This window comes from Guillardia theta (assembly GCF_000315625.1).
Source record: "Guillardia theta CCMP2712 unplaced genomic scaffold GUITHscaffold_88, whole genome shotgun sequence".
Classification (NCBI taxonomy): Eukaryota; class Cryptophyceae; order Pyrenomonadales; family Geminigeraceae; genus Guillardia; species Guillardia theta.
The window spans coordinates 14,790-36,470 of record NW_005434586.1 but is presented as its reverse complement, the minus strand read 5'-3'; the positions used below and the strand labels follow the sequence as shown (position 1 = coordinate 36,470).

At 50.2% G+C, this 21,681-nt stretch overlaps 8 protein-coding genes across 8 annotated transcripts; 4 read left to right on the top strand and 4 right to left on the bottom strand.

Moving 5' to 3' along the window:
* Nucleotides 1–37: 37 nt before the first annotated feature.
* On the bottom strand, nt 38–4,792 carry GUITHDRAFT_144497 (hypothetical protein; the record flags this gene model as incomplete). The annotated part of the gene is made up of 11 exons (XM_005824921.1): nt 38–270; nt 508–688; nt 981–1,122; nt 1,167–1,201; nt 1,511–1,544; nt 1,588–1,682; nt 1,723–2,218; nt 2,346–2,434; nt 2,614–3,807; nt 3,829–3,874; nt 4,167–4,792. The coding sequence occupies 11 exons, from the start codon at nt 4,790–4,792 to the stop codon at nt 38–40; spliced, it is 3,171 nt and encodes a 1,056-aa protein (XP_005824978.1).
* Nucleotides 4,793–6,737: 1,945 nt separating this feature from the next.
* GUITHDRAFT_115757 (hypothetical protein) lies at nt 6,738–9,325 on the top strand (the record flags this gene model as incomplete). Its single annotated transcript, XM_005824920.1, has 9 exons — nt 6,738–6,959; nt 7,010–7,606; nt 7,652–7,854; nt 7,918–7,992; nt 8,063–8,112; nt 8,162–8,241; nt 8,295–8,962; nt 9,154–9,226; nt 9,275–9,325. The coding sequence occupies 9 exons, from the start codon at nt 6,738–6,740 to the stop codon at nt 9,323–9,325; spliced, it is 2,019 nt and encodes a 672-aa protein (XP_005824977.1).
* An 86-nt stretch (nt 9,326–9,411) lies between these two features.
* On the bottom strand, nt 9,412–11,302 carry GUITHDRAFT_165295 (hypothetical protein; the record flags this gene model as incomplete). Its single annotated transcript, XM_005824919.1, has 15 exons — nt 9,412–9,446; nt 9,498–9,534; nt 9,569–9,669; nt 9,758–9,818; nt 9,859–9,960; nt 10,011–10,106; nt 10,148–10,183; nt 10,229–10,311; nt 10,361–10,396; nt 10,441–10,531; nt 10,579–10,662; nt 10,708–10,836; nt 10,898–10,954; nt 11,013–11,069; nt 11,255–11,302. 15 exons carry the CDS (start codon nt 11,300–11,302, stop codon nt 9,412–9,414), a joined length of 1,053 nt encoding a protein of 350 aa, XP_005824976.1.
* Nucleotides 11,303–12,397: 1,095 nt separating this feature from the next.
* Nucleotides 12,398–13,550, top strand: GUITHDRAFT_115755 (hypothetical protein; the record flags this gene model as incomplete). Its single annotated transcript, XM_005824918.1, has 5 exons — nt 12,398–12,747; nt 12,795–12,879; nt 12,927–13,046; nt 13,091–13,191; nt 13,238–13,550. The coding sequence occupies 5 exons, from the start codon at nt 12,398–12,400 to the stop codon at nt 13,548–13,550; spliced, it is 969 nt and encodes a 322-aa protein (XP_005824975.1).
* A 127-nt stretch (nt 13,551–13,677) lies between these two features.
* GUITHDRAFT_165294 (hypothetical protein) lies at nt 13,678–15,058 on the bottom strand. The gene is made up of 7 exons (XM_005824917.1): nt 15,017–15,058; nt 14,608–14,707; nt 14,412–14,562; nt 14,075–14,290; nt 13,940–14,032; nt 13,845–13,892; nt 13,678–13,798 (listed from the first exon to the last, which is right to left on the bottom strand). Exons 1-7 carry the CDS (start codon nt 15,042–15,044, stop codon nt 13,739–13,741), a joined length of 696 nt encoding a protein of 231 aa, XP_005824974.1. The 5' UTR covers nt 15,045–15,058; the 3' UTR covers nt 13,678–13,738.
* Nucleotides 15,059–15,793: 735 nt separating this feature from the next.
* On the top strand, nt 15,794–16,147 carry GUITHDRAFT_47188 (hypothetical protein; the record flags this gene model as incomplete). Its single annotated transcript, XM_005824916.1, has 1 exon — nt 15,794–16,147. A coding segment is annotated over one exon (354 nt), but the record flags the coding sequence as incomplete, so codon positions are not given.
* A 2,426-nt stretch (nt 16,148–18,573) lies between these two features.
* GUITHDRAFT_115753 (hypothetical protein) lies at nt 18,574–19,083 on the top strand (the record flags this gene model as incomplete). The annotated part of the gene is made up of 4 exons (XM_005824915.1): nt 18,574–18,619; nt 18,676–18,785; nt 18,838–18,897; nt 19,030–19,083. The coding sequence occupies 4 exons, from the start codon at nt 18,574–18,576 to the stop codon at nt 19,081–19,083; spliced, it is 270 nt and encodes an 89-aa protein (XP_005824972.1).
* A 1,928-nt stretch (nt 19,084–21,011) lies between these two features.
* GUITHDRAFT_77504 (hypothetical protein) lies at nt 21,012–21,293 on the bottom strand (the record flags this gene model as incomplete). Its single annotated transcript, XM_005824914.1, has 1 exon — nt 21,012–21,293. The coding sequence occupies one exon, from the start codon at nt 21,291–21,293 to the stop codon at nt 21,012–21,014; it is 282 nt and encodes a 93-aa protein (XP_005824971.1).
* Between the last annotated feature and the right edge of the window lie 388 nt (nt 21,294–21,681).

The window sequence follows — 21,681 nt, the reverse complement described above, 5'->3', positions numbered from 1 at the left end:
AGTGACTGACTCTCCCCCTCTACCTCCCATCGGCCACCTAGAAGCCGCTTCCTCCCCCCATGGCGCCTGACTGTCGCCGGATGCGCGAGAGGTTTCGCTTCACCGGGGTCGCAGTCGGGCTCTTGAGCAGGGAGGGTCTGGCAGAGATAGCTGGACTGTCCTGCAGGAGCGAGCTCGTGCCTGACTTGCCAGGGGGGTCACGGGAGGAAGGGAGGGAGGAGGGCGGATGAAGCATCTGCTCCTTGCTGTGCGTGTCTTTGGGACGACGAGCTGTGAAAGCATTCAGGATGAAGTAGATAGAGAGGATGGAAGGAAGAGAGAGGCAGTGGACAAGGAGGAGGAGGAGGAGAAGGCAGAGGAGGACAAGGAGGAGAAGCGCACCCTCTGAGGTTATCGAGCGAAAAGAAGGATGAGTCTCCTCCCACTCCCTCTCAAGTCGATTTACAAGGGTCATAAGAGCATCCTGCTCCTCAGATCCGTCGGCCTGCCTTGTCCTTTCGTCCTCACCATCATCCGCCCGTCTCTCGTCGAGTGTGTTGTCCTCTCCCTGCCCCTCCTGTCCTCCCTGTTTCTCTTCCTCCCGTTGCTTCTCCTCCTCGTTGATATTCAACCGCTCCATGATCTCCACAGGATCCACGCCATCAACGTGGGAAGAGGAGCAATGCTGCTGCAGGGTCTTTGCGTGCTTCTGAAGAACGGGTTGCGATAAGAAGAGGAGTGGGAGGAGTTGGAGGAGTTGGAGTTGGAGGAGAGGAGGAGAGGAGGAGAGGAAGAGAAAAAGGGGGAGGAGATAAGGAGAGGGGGCGAGGAGGCGGGGAGGCGAGACAAGGTTGCGAAGGGACGAGTCGGAAAGGTGACAAGAGGAGTAGACCAGTAAGGTGAAGAGATGCAAACGAGGTTGAGGAAGTAAGTGATAAAAACAGGGCGGAGAAGGGGTACCAAGACGAGGAGGGAGGGAGGAGGGAGGGAGGGACGGGGACCTTCTTCATCCAGATGTCGCGGATGGTACCAAAGTACACGTGATACTTGCTGGCAAGTTCGAGCATGAGCGACGTCGCCGCTCGCTGGCTCTCCTGTGAGGTCGGAAGAAGTTCGACGGATCCGTCGGGTCTGTCGCGATACCTGCAGGGCATCAGAGGAGGCGAGAGCCTGACACACCCGCTCACCTCCAGGGGGGGCGGAGGCTGAAGATATTCACGACCTGCGGCTGGTGAGAGGAAGGCAGCAGGAGGAAGGCAAGGCGAGGAACATGCGAGCACAGACGAGTCAAAGAGGAAGAGGGGGAGGCGGGGGAAGGTAGGACAGAAGCTCTTCTTACATCCTCATGACTGAACCTTGTGCGAGACCGATGCGACAGCCTACTGAACCTCCTGGGGTTAAACGCTCCCTCCTCCTCTGCGAGCCTCGACATCGCTGCCATCGTCTTGCATCTCCTTCTGTCTGCACTGCGAGGAGGCGGAGGCAGGAGAGTGTCTCTCCTCTGTGCGTAGACACGGCAGGTCATACTCACCATCAGATCTCTCCCCCTCCTCTCCTCCTCGCCCCTGCCATCTCATCATCCATCTTCTCTGTGAGACTCGATCGCACCTCGCTCCATCTTCTATGCCTCGTTCCTCCTGCATCTGCAAAGCAGCTTGCAAGGTCGTTGCCGCTGCTCTCCCTCGGCTCTCCACCAGCATGACCTGATTCCTCGTCAGCTTGTGCTAGGCTCTTGTCCCTCACCTTGCGATGCTCCTCGACAGCTCGGTGAAGGAAGTCGTTGAGGTCGAGGAGGGTGAAGCCTCCGGTCGCATCCTTGGGGGAGAGGAACAGCAGGATGTCCAACATTGTTCGGGGGATGGAGAGAAAGGGGAGGAGAAGCGACAGAAGCTCCGCATCCTCCTCCTTCGCCCTTCTTGCCACTCCTCCTTGCCACTCCTCCCCCGCTGTTCCTCTTGCTCCTCCAGCGCTAGTCCTATTGCCTTGCTCCTTCAGGATTCCTTGGAAGATGTTTTGGCTCAAGGAGAGATCAACAGCCATCCACGGGCCGTACTGCCTCCTCCTCTCTCCTCCCTGCATACCTCCCGCTCCTCTTTCCTCTACTCCTGAGCAGGATGCGCAAGTCCAATCGGGGGGGGCAAGGCCGCAGCTCAAGCAGGAGGTGTGCCAGCAGGCGTTACACCAGCAGCACGTGAGCAAAGGATGCGAGCGAGACTTTGACCCGCATGACTCACATGACCTGCCAAGCGATGTCAACTTCCCTTCCTCGCTTCCCTTCCCCCATCGCCCCCTCCCGCCCCCCCCCCCCCTCCACTCTTTCGTTCCGCTTGTTTCTTCTCACACAATCATCTCCTCCTCTGTTCTACCTGCTTCGGAGGATCAAGGGCTCGGGAAGTCTCGCTCCCTTGCTCACCTTCCCGTCAAAGTCTCTCAGACCCAACCCGAACTCAAAGACCTGCTGAGCCGTTAGACCAGTGAGGAGGTATGATCAAGATCGAGGAACGAGCAGCGAGGAGAGATTGACGAGAAAAGGAGGGAGGGCAGAAGAGAGTGCTGGAAGGAAAAGAGAAACAAGAAAATTTCCTTCTTCATGTTCATCGTCCGCAAAGCTTTTGCTCTGCTTTGTCTTCTGACCGCGACATCTTCCTTCTTCATCGTTGACACCATCACTCGCAAAGCCTCGTTGTACGCTGCTGGAAGAGATTTTGCTCCTGCTCCTTCCTCATCGTCCCCAGCATATCCTTCGGGGTTTTGTTCGCCTGCCTCCTGTCTCTTCGATGAGGCCCGCCTGGCAGTTTGCGGCGAGTCAGGAGCTCCTTCAGCTGCCCAGCTGCCCAGCTGATCCCCAGAGGATCTTTCCTCTTCTCCTTGAGCTGCAACCTTCTGAACGAAAACTTCTCCGTACTGTGAGCACTGAAGAACGAGTCCAAGTTCCATGGAAGAGGCGAGGGAGGAGGAGGGGACGGCAGATGGCTGCCATGAGAAGGAAAGTCCGCTCAGGGTTCTCAAGTCTCGCACCTCCTGCTTCTCAGAAGTTCTCCTCAGCTCTACCCGTCTGCAGGCTTCTCCGGGCCTGCCTCGGAAGCTCCTGCTGGGGATAACAAGGTTGGTATCTCCGATGGAGAACACTTTGTGCGGAAGGCCCAGGGAGCAAGGAGCTGCGTCCTCCGCGAACCTGCCATGCTGGTAGCACACGATCTCTCCCCACTGATACGAGCCGGTGAGGAGAAGTTTTGCCTCCTCCACTGACTTGTGACTTGACTGAAACTGCAGCAGGTGACGAGGAGGATCGAACTCCTGATGGTGAAGCCAGCGCAACAGCGGTATGGCGGGTTGCCGGATGTCAAAGAGGCAGAGTAAGGAGGAGGAGCTGACGATGAACTCGTGGCTGTTCCGACCGTCTACATCTCTTCCACCACACAAGGAGAACAATCTCCCTGTCTGCCCCAGCATATGGTTCGGCATCCGCAAAAGTTCGGAGGAGGAGGAAGAGCTTCGCAGGTCGAGGAGGGAGATCCTGTAGGGTTGGCAGCAGAGGACAGTTCGAGGATGCGCCCCCCAGACGCAGTGGCCGAAAGGAAGGACAAGCTTGCGGAGAAAGGCGACAGCATCCTGTGACGCGTTGGGCTGTTCGAGCACTGCCGCAGCCCTTGCGTCCTCTCCCATGCCGCTGTACCCGACAACGGTCTCCGAGAAAGCATCCCAGATGTCAACAGTCCCGTCTGTGTTGAGGATACAAGCCTCCTCCTGCCAGAAGGGATTGAAAGACACGCAGCAGGTCGCTCTGCTCTTGGAAGTCTCCTCGTTGTCCAGCTGGTGATGAGCTTCCTGTTTCCTCTGCACACAGACCTTGCCGTCTTCCCTTTTCAACTCGCACGAGACAAACTCAACACGCCTTGCAACTCAAAATCAGCAGAACTGTGGCACACGATAAAACCGTCGCAACTTATCTTCAGAGCAATTATCTCCTTTGACATTAACAAAAAGCGAGAAGCGGGAGCGGGAGCTAGAGCTAGAGCAACATCTCAATCGCTATCATGCCAACATATGCAATCGATTTTCTATTCATATTAGCATTTAAATTCCTTCAAGGTCAAATCTCAAAATCATCAACACTGACATTCGTCACATTCACAATCTCAATCATCCTCCTCCTCATCAACTCCGTGCTCATCTCCACCACTGACCTTGATCGTCTTGTTGCAAACAGACAGGTTTGGTCTGAACGTATTTTTTTGTGAAATGGTAATGTGCTTGCTAGCTCATAGATCTCATCACGCATGAGGGTTTTGGTGTTTGCCTTGCCATGGCACGCATCTTGTTGTAGTAAAGGACGCAGTCTTATCGACTCAAAGCCTTGTAAGTTCTCAAGCTTCGACAGCTTCAAATCACTGTGTGCAACGTCTACCTGGGCCACAATAACATCTTCATCATCAAGGATGAATGAATCCAAACAGTTTCCCATACAATGCTCCTGGTATCGGAGCAAGTATGTTGATTCTTCCGACATGTCATCTTGCCCATCGTTGTCCACCATGTCTATATCTGATTCATCGAGAGTTGATCGTCTGAACTGTCCTGACATTCTCTTCCTAGGAAGCAGGTCACTGCTCCACAGGGCCTCTGGCATCCTTTCCACTCCTCGATCAACACAGCAGAGGGGGCCTTTGTTTGTGATCAGCTTGCCGCTGTCATGCTGACCTTGAAGGAGGAATGAGTTCCCGCAGGAAAGCATCTGTCCCGATACCCCAAAGTCAAGAGCGTCGAAGGCCGGATCGCCAGATGCATCGAAGAGCTTGCCAGGAAAGTTCATTCTATGCCAACCTAGCCCGCGAAGGGAGAGAGAGTCAAGGAGCACCAAGCCTTTTGTATCTTACAATTGGATTCCTCCATGGCCAATCTCTTCGACGACCACCGAGTCGTTCAAAAAATTGTTCTGTATGAGTCATGTCGAAACATAAGCTGCGGTTTCTTCTCTTCGAGTGTGCAGGAAGCAAGAATTCTGTCGCGGGGCCATCTTAATTCTGAGAGGTCAGAGTATTGACGGTGCTGGTTTCAATGCTCTACCTCTCTCATTATCCTCTCTCTCTGCCTCTCTCATTCTCCTCTCTCTCTCTCTCTCTCTGCCTCTCTCATTCTCTTCTCTCTCTACCTCTCTCTCTACCTCTCTCTCTCTCTCTCTCTCTCTCTCTCTCTCTCTCTCTATCTATCTCTCTCTCTCTATCTCTATCTCTCTATCTCTCTACCTCTCTCTCTCTCTCTCTCTCTCTCTCGCTCTCGATCTCTCTCTCTCTCTATCTCTCTCTCTCTCTCTCTCTCTCTCTCTCTCTACTCTCTCTCTCTCTCTCTCTCTCTCTCTCTCTCTCTCTCTCTCTACTCTCTCTCTCTCTCTCTCTCTCTCTCTCTCTCTCTCTCTCTCTCTCTCTCTCTCTCTCTCTCTCTCTCTCTCTCTCTCTCTCTCTCTCTCTCTCTCTCTCTCTCTCTGCCTCTCGCCTGCTCCTTCTCACTCTCGCCATGTTCTGTGGCGATGGCGAAATGAATCCCGTGAGAGTTCCATCGCTTCGTTACATTCCGTTACAAATATGATAAATTGACATCTAGACCGGCTCTGGCAGCCGGGGCCGTCGGGCCCGTAACTGAAGTTGATAGAGTTGCCTACCTGCATTCTTGGATCGTGTATGAAAGTATCAGATATGTCGAATTTTTTTCTATAAATTTTCAAAGTTTTTGGTTTCGCTCTAAAATCAAAACTCATTTCAACGCCCTCGCTGTGGTCCCGCACACTACTACCCAGGGGTGGTTCCGATAGATTCGAAGGGTCATTGTGACGGGTAGGGTAGTGGTGAGTCTGCTGATGCTCGAAGTTGTGGAAAGAAGGGGGTAGTCCAGGTACCCGAGAGGGGCGAGGCAGAGTGCAGGCAACAGAGCGGGGTCATTGTAATGGGTCTGGAGGGGTAGGGGTAGATGTGCAGCAAGGGGTAGGGGCAATTCGACGAGGGTGGGGGTATAGGAGAGATGCAAGGATTTTTTAAAGGAGGGGTCGTCTACAGTGAATTGCATGGCAGCCTGCAGAAAATGCGAGCTGATGGAGGGAGGGAGGGAGGGAGGGAGGGAGAGCAGGGAGGGAGGGAGGGAGGGAGGGGGAGAGGGGAAAGGAGAAAACAAACAACCATGTGACAAGACATGTCCAGAGAAAGTAAGAAAAAGCAGGTGAAAAAGCCAAAGTGTCCAAGTAGAAGAGAGTGAATGAAAAAGATTGAAAAGATCAATGAGAAGAAATAAGATGAAGGTTAATGAGCTCTACCAGATAGGACAGCATGCTGGCAAGTAGATACGATGCAATTTAAAGTGCTCGACAAGCGAAGAGAATAATGTATCGGAAAGACGGAGGTGACGGGAGGTATGACTTTGATTTTCAGGTGGAAGGATGTGCTCTAAGGAAAGAATCTGCGAGTAATTCGGTAGCTTGACAAGGCCAGGTTTATGGTATCTTGCTGAATTTCTTTGTATCGCGGGCAACCAAGACAACAAGCAGACGATGTGTAAGTTCACATACTGAATTTGAAGTCTATACAACAAGTGAGTTAACCAGAACAATATCAGCGCGCAGAACATGTCCAAGGAATTGGTTGAATTCGGACTTCATGCAACAGCTGCAAACGATGGAACCACTGCACGATTTTATTGATCATGATACGTTGATTTGCATTCTCTCTCGCAAACTTGTCTTGTTGTATTAGAATCAGATTTGTCTCATTATGTCGTTTGATCTGTCGAAAGACGTGGATGCAAGTATGAAATTGCTCGTGCAAGCCAAGGTTGCGGAGGAAACAAGAATGTTGACCAACGTGATGCTCTTCCTTGCGATTTTGCTTCTCGCAATTATCGGGTTCCTTCTCGCGTTCATCGCGAGGAGGATGAATGCTCTTGATGCCTCTCTCCGTAAGCGGCAGGAGGAGCTGAGGTTGAGCATCGCACAGGTTTGCAAGCCTTGCTCTTCACCTGCAGCTCGCTGATTGTGTTACCTCAGGGCGCAGGAAGGCTCTTCAGAGATTCGCGTGTGGGAACCTTGTCGAGGATGGAGACACCCAACTCGGCGGCCCACTCGATGACCATGATGGGGAGACCTCGTGGTATGTCTGGCGAGAGCGAAGATCTCTTCACAGGTATCGCTCGGAGTGTACACCGAAAGCTAGAGTCGAGCAGCGACTTCGAGATGTCGGCAGGTGTGAGTGATGAGGGATTCACGCCTGAATCTCGTACGCCGTCAGGAGGGTTCGTCTTCGACCAGAGAATGCGGGACAACACTTTGACACAACAACGGATGTATGACACAAACTTTGACACGTCACGACCAGATCCTTCCAACGCTATGAACAAAGTGAACATGGAGAAGCTGTTGAGTGTGTGTCAAGCTCCAAAGGATAACGTTAATGACAAACCTGGTCAAGTTGCAGTCTCTCCATCTTTTAGCTTGAGAATTCCTCCCTTCCTTCGGTCATCCAAATTTGAGCTGATGGAACAATTGACGGATGAATGCAAAGCCACCTGCTTAGCAAACATGCGGAACGACCAATTCACAAGTGGTCATGTCATTGTTGAATCTGGTCAGATTGGACGCCACATGGTGAGATTTTCTGAAATATTTTTGTTTTCAATTAATTTTTCCCAGTTTTTCATGGAAAGAGGAAGTGCCAAAGTCATATTTGACGGTTCTCCTTTTACTGAAGTGAAAAATGGAGAGTTTTTTGGAGAAGCTACTTTTGCCCTAATTCTGTCAAATCTTTTGAAATATAATTTGGAGCAAGTGGAAGACCTTCCTATACGAAAGGATTTTGAATTGTCTTGTGATGTTGTGGCAAACGAGAATTGCAGGTAGAGTATCTGCATGTTTGCGCAGATCAGATCTTGAGCAAAGATTTACATTTGTGGATTCAGGTGTTGGATCTTTGATGTGAATGATTTTCTCGATGTCTACACGAGTGATCTCGAGGGCAATCAGAAGCTTTTGAAGTGAGTTTTGTATTCTTAAACATATTCAATCGGCGTGCAAGATTGCTTGCGTCGTTCACATATTGCTCAGAATTCTTCCTGACGCCTTTGCCCCCATCGAGACCATTACAAGCGGGAAAGGTGCGCAATGGCACGCCATATCTATCTTCCTCCTGAGCTGTTATGTCAGATGGAGCAGAGAGAGAAAACAGAAGAGCGGAGGAAGGCAAGAAGGCCAAACCTAACATTCAAGTCGACGCCCAGAAAGAGGTTGATTATGCTTTACTCAAAGACTGTTGAGAGTGATTGTCTGAGAAAAACAGAAACCAAGCTCAGCAATGCCATCCTCTCAGAGTAGTTCATCGCACAAATCTGGAAGCATTCTTGAGGAGTTCATTCGCAGTGCGAGCTCCTCGGATGGAAACGGAAGGATCAGAAGTCCGATGCTTGTGAGGGATCGCGATGAAGATTCATTCAAGCGGGTGGATGGGCGAACGCCCAAGTGGGGAGCTATGGGAGGGAAGAACACAAGTCCATATCGCCTCGATGACCTGATGGGGGCGAGCGAGAATTCGATTCGCTCGGCAATAGACGAGGAAGACCTTTCATTCGACCCCTCGCTGTTTGCCCGCGAAGTGCCTGACAGCGACCGAGTGTACAGGCGAGAGACGAGCGGGAAGCTTTCCTCCGAGTCCATCGGGATCCTTCCCTTCAGCCGATCGCCCAGCGCTGGATTCTGCGAGAAGCTCTCGAGCTCGATGGAGCCTGACGTCCACTCGCATGTGCGCACTATGGTGAGCCCGAGGAGAACAGTAAGCCCGAGGCGAGGAGGGGGAAACGATCGCTACCAAGAGCGATCGGACGAGGCTGAAGCTGCTCCGGGAATCATGCCCTTCGACCGAAGCATGAGCTCGGGGAGCCAGGGAGAAGGAATCATGGGGAAGAATGACGTCATGCGACGTGCGCCGACCTCGTCATCAGGATTGAGCAGGTGAGCAAGACACACACACAGACACACAGAGAGAGACACAGACAGACAGACAGACAGACAGACAGACAGACAGAGAGCGCGCGCTTACCATGGCGGAATCGAGGTCAGGATTGCACAACAGAGGAAGGAGAAGGGGAGGCAGGAGGGGGTGGGAAAGAAAAAGTTCTGACGTGCTGGCATTTGATTATCAGTCCTGTCGGACGAGACAGTCGCATGCTCGCAAGCAGCGGGTCGAGATTTTATGCTAGAATCATTCGCAATGAGGTGATCGCCGCGTGTTGGCTCGATTGTGTGCTAAAGACTCTGGTTTAGACTCATCGGGGGTCGCGAGATAGTCCGGACGAAGACAAGAAGAATGATTGAGAGCTTCTATTACACATCCTTCACCACCCCCAGGGTTTGATGGTACCATGTTCGTGCCAACATGAATTCGGTGCAAGCAGTCAGGATCAGTACATGCTTCTTCCCATGTTGGGCTGGGCACCTGCTCGAGTGGTCAACTTCGTGACATGCAAGCATCGCATCATCAACGCACCGACGCCTGCTGTATACGCTCCTGTCACTCCTCTTCCCTGCCAGGGTCGTCAGCTGACCGCTTCCCCGTACCCACCCGTTCAATCTCTCTGCCACACTCTCCATCCCCTCTCCATGACCAAACTTGGTACCGGCAGCCCAGCTCGCGCAAGGTTTGCTTGTGTCATACGATTCTGCACAAAACGTCAATCAGAGAGGAGGAACTCCGAGACTAGATCTTAACCGGGTCTATTCCAGAGCCCGGCAGGGTACCAGCAGGACCTGCTTCGGTTCGGATGCCCACACCTTTGGTCGTTGCCTCGTACGCTCGCCGCAGTCTTGCCTGCATTTCCGTCAGATGCACCACGAGACATGAAGTTTACCTTGAGAAGCACAGATGCAATCATGTTTTGAAGGTCACAAGGAGCATTCTTCTTTCCCTGCTGTTCCAACTTGTTGATGAGCTGTCTCTTTGCTTCTCCCAGCTAGAATGGAAATCGTCACTTCCCTCTCCTCCTTTCCTCCTCCTCTTCACCTCCTTGCGTAACAAAGTGCTCAAAGCTTGGCGGTCGGACTGTAGCAAATTGTTGTTCTTCACTTTTTCTGCTGCTTCCCAAAGACGTTCGTGCTCCTGTTGACAGTTTCAGCGCGAGATCGTACAGGATCAGCAACCTTGTCCTTGAAGTCAATCGACCTCAAACCAGAGTTCTGCAGACAGGCGTCACTCCCCGCTTGCCGTGCAGTATGCCTTACCTGACAAGTTGTGATCACTTTGAGAGCACTCTCCCCCAGTGCAGCTCCGATGATGGCTCGTTCCGCATCCAGGTCATGCCATCCTTGCTCAAGCACTTGAGCAAGGTTCCTATCCTCGCACCTCAAGCTCACCTGGCTCCAGCATGCGACGCGCTTGCTTGCGCAGCCCTGAGGTAAAATAACCCACCACGGCAGGTGAAGAGGAAACAAACCTGCGCCTGCGACAACCGAGCGGATTGAATCGCGGATGCGATTCAAGGACGACTCAGTGCTTGTAGCCAGCATGTGCTGAGCTGTATCCATCTGTATGTTTCATTATAACGGCTGCGACATTCCTCACACTTTTCTGCCTGCTGCTTGGCGATGGAAGGAGTGGAGGACATTTTCATTCGCTCCTTGCCTGCATCGCTCAGCAACTCGTTGGCTGCCTCCACCTTGCAAACTGTCAGGTCAAAGCCCTCAATTTGCTTTCAACCAACTTCGGGGATCAGACGTGAGACTGTTGCTGCAGGAATTTCTCCGGCATTGTGCGTGAGTTCCATGGGGATGATGAGTTCTGTGGTCATGCTTCCTACTACCTCGTTTGTGCGCGCGCATATCTCGTCAAGCTGCGCAAGCAGGTCAGGCACGGGCTCTGTCTTGCTCAGCTCACAGACATAGGCACATTACCTTTGACACGCTCTCGTTGAAGTGTTTTAGTACATCCTTGCGCGACAGCTTTGGGTCCTAGACCATATCATTGTCACCATCCGAGGCAGATGCAAAGAAGCTCAAGTATGGCAACCTGATGCATTTGCAGGCGCTCATTGAATCCATCCCAGAGGAGGAAATGTTCCAATCCCTATGAGTTGAGTCAAACAATACAGAGACACGGCTCGGGCTTTGAAACCTTGTCTTGTCCAATCAGGTCATTCTCTTTCCTCTCTCCCCTCCCCACCAGAGTACGCAAGAAAGAGTCAACTTTGCCCTACTGACGCATGAGCAAAAGAAGACCATGTCACGACAACTTGCCTTGAGATCCTTCACCTTTTCCAGCGAGACTGAAACCTCTCCCTGCATGTTCACCTGGTGCATTGCGATGTTAAACGCAGACGCAAGACTCAAGGCCACAAATGTTCAATGATCTGATCATAGTCTCTTCCATCGTCCCCGCTAGCCATCTGCTTCTTCCATCTGCCCTTGACCAAACCAAAGAGTGTCCTCCTCTCGAAAACAGGAGGGATGCGAAAGGAGGGAAACTACAGGAGGGTTGGTGGGGCGGAGGGATGGAAATGGAAGAGGATGGGGATGTGAAGATGCAATGAAGGCTGAAGGAAGAGAAGACAGCCAGCCAGCCAGCCAGCCAGAGAGCACTAGGTGCTCGACAGCCCCGCCCCCTCCCCCATTGCGCACTCCAACAAGCATCAAAGCCAGCATCAAAAAAGCGCCACTGCAGGAAACTGAGGCAGACTTGCGGTCTGGTTGAATAATCTGAAGGGAGTAGGGGTGGATGATACTGAGATGAACATCTGGGGTGGGGTAGTATTATTGAGTAAAACTTCGGAATCGTGACATAAAAGCATGGGCTTGGAGGCTGGGAGTAGGAAGTGGACTGCAAGGGAAGGAGGAAGGAAGGACAATCATGACGAGACATCGAGAGAGAAGAGATATGGAAGCGGAGAGCTCAAAGTCATGGGCATGGAGCGTCAGAAAAAGCAGGGAAAGGATAAAATTTAAGCAAAGGGTTTAGGATGAACCAAAGATAGCGAAGAGCACGACAAGGTGGTTGAAACTATATGGGGGAGGGACGTTAGTCTGAAAGTACACCGCAATGTAAGGAAGTCTTTCAACAGAGCTGCAAAGGTAAGGAGAAACAAAGGGAATGAACGAGATATCATTTACGTCCAAATTGATTAGGTGAGTAGAAGGTCAACCATCATTATTGCTGTGAAATGTAGATAGATAGATGCTTTGGCAGAAAAACACAACATGATTCGGTAGTAACTTGGGGTTGAGACCAAGGCTGAGAGCAAATGAAGCAATGCTGTGGTCATCAAAAAGAAATAACTGTTCATTACCATCAGACAGTTCGAAGAAAAACATCGCGACAGACTTGTATCAAAAGACAAGACCTTGCTTCGGTCATTTATTTGAATTGAGATGAGCAAGGAATCTGTTTGTGACAGGGCAATGGCTTCTGGATTCTTGTTGAGTGGTGCGAAATGGAAACTTGCGGCGCTTTTGGTGCAACTATCATTAGTGCAGCAGCAAGTCTGGTGCTTCACCAGCGTTTGTCACCATTCCATCAAACTAGGCTGCAAACATGGCGTGAGTTCTCCCCTTGGCATTCAACCCGAGAAAAGGTCAGGGCAGAACCTCAGGCTTGCCAAGCTTCGGATGGTTGGTGACTCTGGTAGCGACATTTGGGTACGACCATCTCCTCGAGGTCGAAAGGACATTGTCTTCGGAGCAAAGGTTGTTTCCAACATCGCTGTATCTCCCAAGCACGACGAAGGATGCAGCCTTGGCAACTATATGAAGTGGAAACTTTGTGTGTTGTTTGCTTTTTGGTGATGCTCCCTTGCAGATTGCCTGTCGATCAGTACGTTCTGATTCCGCTTCCCAACAAAGCTCGCTTAGAGAAGAAGGACGAGCATCATTTTGCCTTGAGGGTCATCCTCGCCTTCAGATTACCTCTCCTTACATCTACGCTTTCTAGGTTCCCGAGCTGCAGATTTTCAATGTCTGGCTTCGTCCATATGTTGTTGCCACAGTAGATATCACTGAAGAAGGAGTCACTATCTCTGCAAAAGAGTGCAAGCTTGAAGGCAGTCCAGAGGTCTTGATGAGGAAAGCTTTGTACATAACTCACGCCATCGGCAGGTGCAACGGCTTGACCTCAACTCGAAGTTTGATTTTGAGATCAAAGTTCTGCTGCAAGCGCGAGAGGATGTGCGAGGCTTGCGGAGCATGATCGTTGCAAGGTGGTCACATTTGACTGCCTCGATTTCATATCTTGAGCTTAAACAGGTCGGAGGTTTATGTCTGGGTGGATCCACCTCAGATCTTTCGGGTCATGTTTCCAAAACCTCTCATGTTGGAGACTGGCAACTCAGTGCTGAAAACAACGTTGAACTTGTTGCAAACGACTTTCTTGAAGGGTCTCGCCCAGGACTACAACCGCTGGGCACAAGATCAAGCTTATCGAGATCAGAGAAGAACAGGATCCTCCAAGATCGTTCATCGAGCCGACTCACGTGACAACACCCGACACCCACAACAGAAGCTGCAGGATGAACAATCCCCAAACTCGTCACAAAGTCTAAGCTCTTCCCCAAAATAAACTTTCTAGTTATCCATGGTGAATCTGTCCGTCTGCTTGCACACATCAAATTTCAATCGTTCACCAGAGAGCCGCAGGCATGCACACCAGGAACTAAACCCCAAACCAGGACCGGCGCAGTACGTTTCAAAATTCAGCAAGTTTGTTCAAGCCAATGAATATCCAAAATACATACAGCGCTATCATGATCAACAGTCAACATCACAAGCGTCGATGTTATCAAGATTGTCCACGATGTGTCCACGTCCCTGAAAATGATCCGTCATACATGTGCAAGTTGAAAACACGCCTCACGTTGATGGCGTTCAAGTCGCTGTAGAATTCGAAGTCTTTATCGTCGTCCTGCCGACAGTAAACCGTGGATAACAAACGAGACGACAAGGTCATACAGTTCCTTCTTTGTCACAGTCCACTGAGCATGCGGGAATAGCCTCAATGTTATCAACAACCATTCCAGTCTTGTCCCACCTCGGAGCGTCAACCTTCCAAGACAATCAAGAGGGAAATGCAAACAAAGAACTCACTTCAACGTTCATGTTGTTAAAAAACTCGTTCCAATCTGCAATCTTGTCGCCATCAACCTTTGCGAGGTCTTGTGGGCCATTAGTGTTCACGTATCGTTCAACGCTGTAGCTCCGCTGTCCAGGCATGCCCTCCTGCCACGGTACAGCAGCTGGTCGATGCTGGGACTCATCAGTCGGGTACCAATCCAAGCGTTGAAGCTGTTTGGATTTTCCTGCCTGATACATACAAGCGATCAGGACAACATAAGTTGTGAATCACAGACAAATGCACATTCACTGCTAAGCTTAGCCTTCACCATACACAGGTTTTCACAGAGGAAAACAAGAAAAGACTTACCTTGCGAGCATTCAAAGACTTGGCCTTATAAGCAGAAACTAGAATATTTTCAGTTCTGTCCACAATTTCCTGCTGTTTCTTCAGAAGGGAGAGATCCCTTTGAATTTCGTTTTGCAATGACTTCTGCAGCAGAACATCCTTCTCGTTGAAACTGAGAAATCGTGAGTGAAGATGACTGACCCAACATACAGCGTACCTGACAACTGTCAAAGCCAAGATTGCAGCAGCCATACATGCAAGAACGCCAGCGAACATCCTTTGCCATCTCGCTGATGGCATGGTGCTCCGCTCAGGTACTGCAAGAAACCTTTTCAATCACCACCAAAGATTGAAATAATCTAGGATCATGATCTATCACGTTCACTTCTCCTTATTGAGATCATGACATCTACCCGGTAAACTCACTCCAAACAACATGGTTTCAAGTTACGTCACAGCCTTCGCCAAAAGGTGACATGCTTCGCTGTTGTGTACTACAATCCGCATACGTTGGAAACGGGTAAGTCACTCCTAGGTAAGTCGCATTCTCGATCGGCATTATTCCGTGCTATGTTCTCATATTGTATATCTGTACTCTTCCTCATCCTCATCTTCCATGTTCTTACCTGTTCCAGCTTCGACTGCCCCGTACATTACTCCCGGCGTCTCTTCGCGTAACCGTTACATAACATCGTTACTCAAGAGATTGGTTCCGGGAAAGCCGCCAGTTCCAATGGGACTCCCGGGGACTCCAGACTCGGTCCGGGCCCCCGGAGCGGCCGGGCCCGGGCGGGCCGGGCGGGTCAGCCGCGATGTGCCGCGCGCTCCGAAGGCAGCCGCTGACTCCGAGACTGACCTGACACGACTCCGAGTCCGATCTGCCACGGTGACGGACGTTCCGAACGCCGCCGTTCATCGGCCCGGGGCCCGGGGCCGCCCCGGCGGCCGGACTCCGGGAAGTTCCGGAGCCTGAGGAGTCACCCAGTGGCAGCCGCGTGCCGCAAGGACTCGCCGGGCCCGGCCCTGCCGGGCGGCCTGTCCGTCCGAGTCACGGGCAACCGGCGTGCCGTGTCACAACGGTTGTTCCGAAGTTCATCACGACTCTACACGATCAGTCCCTTTACTCAAGCCGCTGAGCAGCGATCAGTACGACTTGGCCAGCCCGCCTGTTGATTTGGGTAAGCGCTTTGGAGTCAGTCGTTTTCGATTCGAACAATGGCGAAAGCACGTGAAATTCGCTCCTCCGTATGCGTACATAACAGACAATGCTTTTAATCAAGTTGTATCCGACCCCTTATACACGCTTTCAATGCGAATTGATTGCAAACAATTCGTCCTGGATCTGAATTGATTTTGGATGAAAGCATGGGTAAATGGACTGACTTTGTATGAAGGACATTGATGATGGAATCCCATTTCTAACCAAAATTGCCCGAAAACCACAAGGTATTGGCAGTGAGTACAAGAACATTGCAGAGTGTACCTATGGAATTATGTTGCAGCTAGAGTTACAAGAAGGCAAACGAGTCATGGAGAATCAAGAATTTACTAATCAATATCCGAAGCATACATCATGGGTTCTCAGATTGATGAAGCCTTACTTCAACCAGGGTCACATTCTTTACGCAGGTTCTGCTTTTGCGTCAGTGTCAACTGCACAAGCTCTGTTGGAGAGGAACACGTTTTTCACAGGATTGGTCAAACAATGTCACAGAGGCTTTCCAAAACAATATCTGAACAAGGATGCATGGGAGGCTAGAGCAGTAAGAGGTGCTACGAAGACCGTATCAACTTCATGGCAGCATAATGGCAGGGAAAAGTTCATTTTCGGGCATGCGTGGAATGAACCTGGCAGGCCTGATACCCCAAGAAAACTTCTCATTTCGACGTGGAATACAACAGAAGAAACCGATCCCCATTTGAAAATTCGGTATCGAAGGAAGGGTCAGCCAGGAACAGGGAAGAAGCCGTTGGATGATCACCAACTCATACTTGTTGACGACCACGCTCGATCTTTCATACCTTCTGTTTTTCACTTTGTAGCAAGAATGATCCTTTTAAGAGACCATTTGGTATCTGCGGACCAGCGTCGCGTAGAAATTGCTTACTGGAGCACCAAGATCATCATCGGTGAAATCGTATAAGATGATGTTGCTAAGAAATAAATCCTTTTCAGTTACATTTGTACAAGATCAACATTGCTTCAGAAGTGAGTCAGCACACCAAAATCATCCGGCATGGTACTTCTACATGCAAATCTGCAGAAGTTGGCGACTCAAAAAATGGTGAAAACAGAATGTTGTACCACACACAATCAAGATATCATTCACTTAAGATTAATAATGAATATCAAATTTAGTTCTGAATACGTGAAGATGTTCTTCAGGCTCACAATGTGCTGCTACTGTGAAATTGGAGCTCCCCTCCACAGCATGCGCACGCCACCATTGCGATTGTTGCAAACCCCCACCTACTCCAAAATGACCCCCACCCATCTTATATCTGGATTAGACTAGTCCATCAACCCCATACTATCTGTCATTCAATTACCCCCACCCCTTCATGGAGCACTTGCCGCTCTAAAAGATAGTCACGGTCGACTCGCTTGTCATCGGGGTACAATGCGGCGCACAGGCGGGCAACTTTCAAGCCCCACGCTGTTTGAGCGGCAGTTGTGACCCGGACCAGAAGTCTCAAGTGAGCCACCGCCGGTTGAAGGGCCTTGATGGGATATGAGTCAGCTGTCGCTAGAAGAGACGCTACTCATTGCGTTCAAGGAGGCTCTTCATCCTGAATTTGAATCCAAACTTTTCAACAGGTGGTGAAGTTACTTCTTTCACTGTTTAATCAAACATGTGTTGATATGATGATTGATTGATGGCAGCCTTCCCAGGGAGAAAGATGAACAAGTTGAAACGACATCTGGTTTAGAAAGTGAAGAAGTAAACAAGGACGAGCTGGGAGAATATCCGTATTTAGGAGTTCTTGAGGGTATCAACCAGGACGTTCTTCAGTCGGTAACATTCTAAAAATGATACCTGGATTCTGATTGAAAGGCGTTTAAGGTCGCTGCACGATATGCTCCAAGAGAATTTTTGCAAAGATTTGCAATCACCAGCAATACACACGTCGAAACGAGCTTGAACGATCTTGTCGATGAATTCTCAATATCCAACGGCGAAACAAGTTTGCCTTCGATTGTCATTGAAGATGATGGGGTTGCAATAGTTGATGGTCTGATGGGTTAGTAGTTGCTGCGTTGTTTTCGCCTACAAGTTTGAACATTAATTGAAAACTCAGTACCTTGGCCCCAGAATAGTGATGGGGATCACATGCATTTGCGGGTGATTCTCTACAATTTACGAAAACACGTGTACTGATTTTTGTGATTTTTTCTGAAGAGCGAAAGCGCAGCATCTGTTTTCTCGTTTGCTTCAAATATGACGGAAGCGGAGAATGCGATGAAGAAGCCTATCTTCTGTCACGAAACTCAAGGAGTGACAAGAGGAAGCGATGGTATTGCAGGGCTTCCGAAGAAGAAAAATTCATCAGCCGGAGGACGTGCAATCTTCGAACCTCTCAGTCCAAGGCGTGCGGCTCCAATGATGAAAAAAACAAAAGAGTGCGAGATGAACGAGTTGCTTGACGCCTGCAGAGCCTCGCAGGGGCATCTCGAGTCGCTTCACTCAAGGGAAAAGCTAGGCAGGACACGCGACTGTGTAATTGTGAGAATGATCCAGGTTGTTCCTCCTTGTTGAATACATCTTTGCACCCTACTCTGACGAACTTTAAGGAACATGCCTCGGAGCAATATCTGAGCAAGCTCGGGATTGCGCGCAAAACGCCAGAAGAAGCTGTTGTTAGCAAGTTCGGGTCATTAAGCGTTATGGAGATTTACAGAAATATGCTGGCAAATCAGCAATGCTCTAAGTATTCTAAATTTTGTGGATTGAGGTTGCGGTGAGCATTTAATTCTTACAGTGTTATCGAGGACCTTGAAAAGTTGAAATGCAGATCAAGCAATGGAGGCGTCGGTTGGTTGATCGAAGATTCAAATTATATCTTCCCTGACGCTGTTCTACTTGCTGGATCTTTACTCAAGCACAGCTCACTGCAAGGGTAGAGTATTTCATGCTTCACAAGGGAAATGATTGTGTATCAAAGGGAATATTTCAAGGAACGAATGTTGTACAATGAGAGGCCATCATATAGGCAAGAAGACGGACCCGGTTGAAGGATGCTTGTTATTCACTAAAATACAATGTCGTTGACTTGCTTGTTTAAGGCTACATATGGTACTCGAGGTCGACCGAAGAGTGGAATGTCGGTATTGGAAAAGGTGCATCGAGTGTGGCCATCCGTGTTAGCGATTCTCTTGCGGAGACTCCAGACAAGGTCTTATACCTTTGAGTTGAACTTTTTTCTGAAGTCATGGTGAAACTTGCAGGTCACAAAAAAGTGGAAGGAGTTCGATGGCAATAAGTTTCTTGTAAACAAAACCATTCAAGTATCAAGATTGAAATAAATATTCTGAGGGGACCCATAACACATGTAACTCTGTCAGAGTATGGCATTGATTACTACCTTGTTCAGCTTATGTCATAGGCCTGTTAATTTTCAACTGTTTTGCATAGTCTAGGCGTATGGAAAGGAAAAATGCTTTCATCGAGAGCTCAACAAAGGTCTTGCGTAGAAAATGTGGAATCGGCTGGCATGAGACTCGTGTCTCAAGTCTCGGAATGACACAGTGAAAGGTGTAGAGGGCTTGACGGGCGTGGAAGGGGTAGGGGAGAAGACTCTCCCCTCCTACTCTTACTCAACGGTACGATACATCTCTCTTCCATCTTCCTCTTGCTCTCCCGCTCCCCTCCCCCTGTTTCTCCTCTCAGCTTCTTCTCCTCTCGTTCTCCCACCCTCCCTCGCTATACTGTACTTTCCCTGGTCTTTTCGCGTGTATTTCTACTCTTCACGCCTCTCAATTTGCTTCCTTCACTTCCTCACTCTGCTTCAACAGTGCGCGTTTTTCTCTCTTCCCTCTTCCTCCAGAACTCCGTCGTCCTCTCCTTCGCTGCACCTTCTCACTCACCCGCTCCCTTCTGAGCCCAATATCTTCGGGGAGGAAGCAATCCTAGGTCGATTCCGAAGTTCGAACGCTCTCCATTTCTCCATCGCACGCTCGCTCGCTCGCTCCCGTCCTCCCTAACACTTTCCTTACCTGTCGCTCTCCCTCGCTCACTTTTACTCTTTCCCTTTCTATCTCTCCCTCCCTCCTTCCTATCTTCCCTCAACGCTTCCTCCCTCTCTTTCGCTTTCTCTCCCTTCTTGCTGCTTCTTCTCACCCCCATTTCCCTCCTTTCCCCTCCCTCCCTCCCCCCTCTTCTATTTCTCTCTGTTCCCTCTCTCTATCTTCCTGGCTCTCTCTGCTCTCTCTGCTCTCTCTGTCTTTCGCTTGCCTCTACTCTCTCTCTGCCCCTGCCCCTGCCTCTGACTCCCTCTCTCCTCCTCTCCCTGTCTCCCTGTCTCCCCCCCTCCCCCTCTCCCTGTCCTGCTCTTCCTCTCCCTGTTATGCTCGCCCACTGCCTTCTTATGCCTTCTATCGTCCCTGACCCCTCTTCTTCCTTCTGTCTCCCACCCTCCTCCTTCTCTCGAACTCTTAATAGATCGTCTCTCTCTTCCCCTCCTCTTCTCTCCCTTTCATTGTCTCTCATTTCTTCCCTGTCAAAATCCTCCCTTTCTTCCTCTTACTACCGAGGAAGTTACCTGAGATAGTCCATTGAAGATAGACCGACGACACACTGGGCCAGGGGGTTTGAGTTACCGCAGAGTCATAGAGTCATTCAGTCATTGAGCCATTCAGTCATAGAGTCATAGAGTCATAGAGTCATAGAGTCATTCAGTCATAGAGTCATTCAGTCGTAGAGTCATTCAGTCATAGAGTCAAAGAGTCATAGAGTCATAGAGTCATAGAGTCATAGAGTCATTGAGTCGTAGAGTCATTCAGTCATAGAGTCAAAGAGTCATAGAGTCATAGAGTCATAGAGTCATTCAGTCGTAGAGTCATTCAGTCATAGAGTCAAAGAGTCATAGAGTCATAGAGTCATAGAGTCATTGATTCATTGAGTAATAGAGTCATTCAGTCATAGAGTCAAAGAGTCATAGAGTCATAGAGTCATAGAGTCATTGATTCATTGAGTCATTGAGTCATAGAGTAATAGAGTCATTCAGTCATAGAGTCATTGATTCATTGAGTCATTGAGTCATAGAGTAATAGAGTCATTCAGTCATAGAGTCATTGAGTCAATGAGTCATTGAGTCATTGAGTCATAGAGTCATTCAGTCATAGAGTCGTAGAGTCATAGAGTCACTGCGGCATAGAGTCATAGAGTCATAGAGTCATAGAGTCATAGAGTCATAGAGTCATAGAGTCATAGAGTCATTGAGTCATAGAGTCATAGATAGAGTCATAGAGTCATAGAGTCATATCACTGAGTCATCGAGTCCGATAGAGTGATAGAGTCACTGTGTCATCGAGTCAATGACTCAATGACTCAATGACTCATTTTAGCCGTGGCCTCAGGCCTTCCGAGTCACCGTACGAGGATCAATTATTGAGTCACGGAGTCATGGAGTCATTGTCGGCGGACTGCCCGGGGCCTGCCCTGCGGTCCGTCTGGAGTCCGAGTCGCGGCCGCCGCTGGTTTCACGAGGACAATCACTGGCAGTAGAGTCGAAGATGCTCAGCAGTTGTGATACCTTCCCAGTGACCGCATCCAGACTCGAAGTTAATGAGTGGGTCGTCTCACGGCCACCGGGCCGGCGGGTACGGCGACCCAGTGACCGGCCCGGGTCGAATAGCGGTGGGCCCGAGTCTGTCGGGTGGCCTTCCGAACATCCGTCTGTCATCGCAGGGCATGACTCACGAATCATGAGTCGCGGGCCGGTCGAATCGCTGCGCGAGCTTCCGAGTTCCCCCGGCGGTCCCGAGTCCGAGCGACTCCGGCGACGCCGCCGTTCGCCGGGGACTCTCGGACCCCGGGCTCCGCACGCTCAGTCGGGCTAGCCGCCCGGTTCGCCCGGCCCCCGGGGACTGCCTCCGAGACGGACTAACGCCTGGAAGAACAGCGCCGGGTTGGCTCACAGGTACCAGCCTGATAAACTATGAGAGTAAATCTCATCCTCCTTTATGACTGCCCGGCCGGCCCGTCGGAGTCAGTGGGAGCGATGTAGGTAGACATCGGTTGATACTTGATGATGATTTGCGGCTGAAAAGCTCATCTTGCTCTCCTTAGTG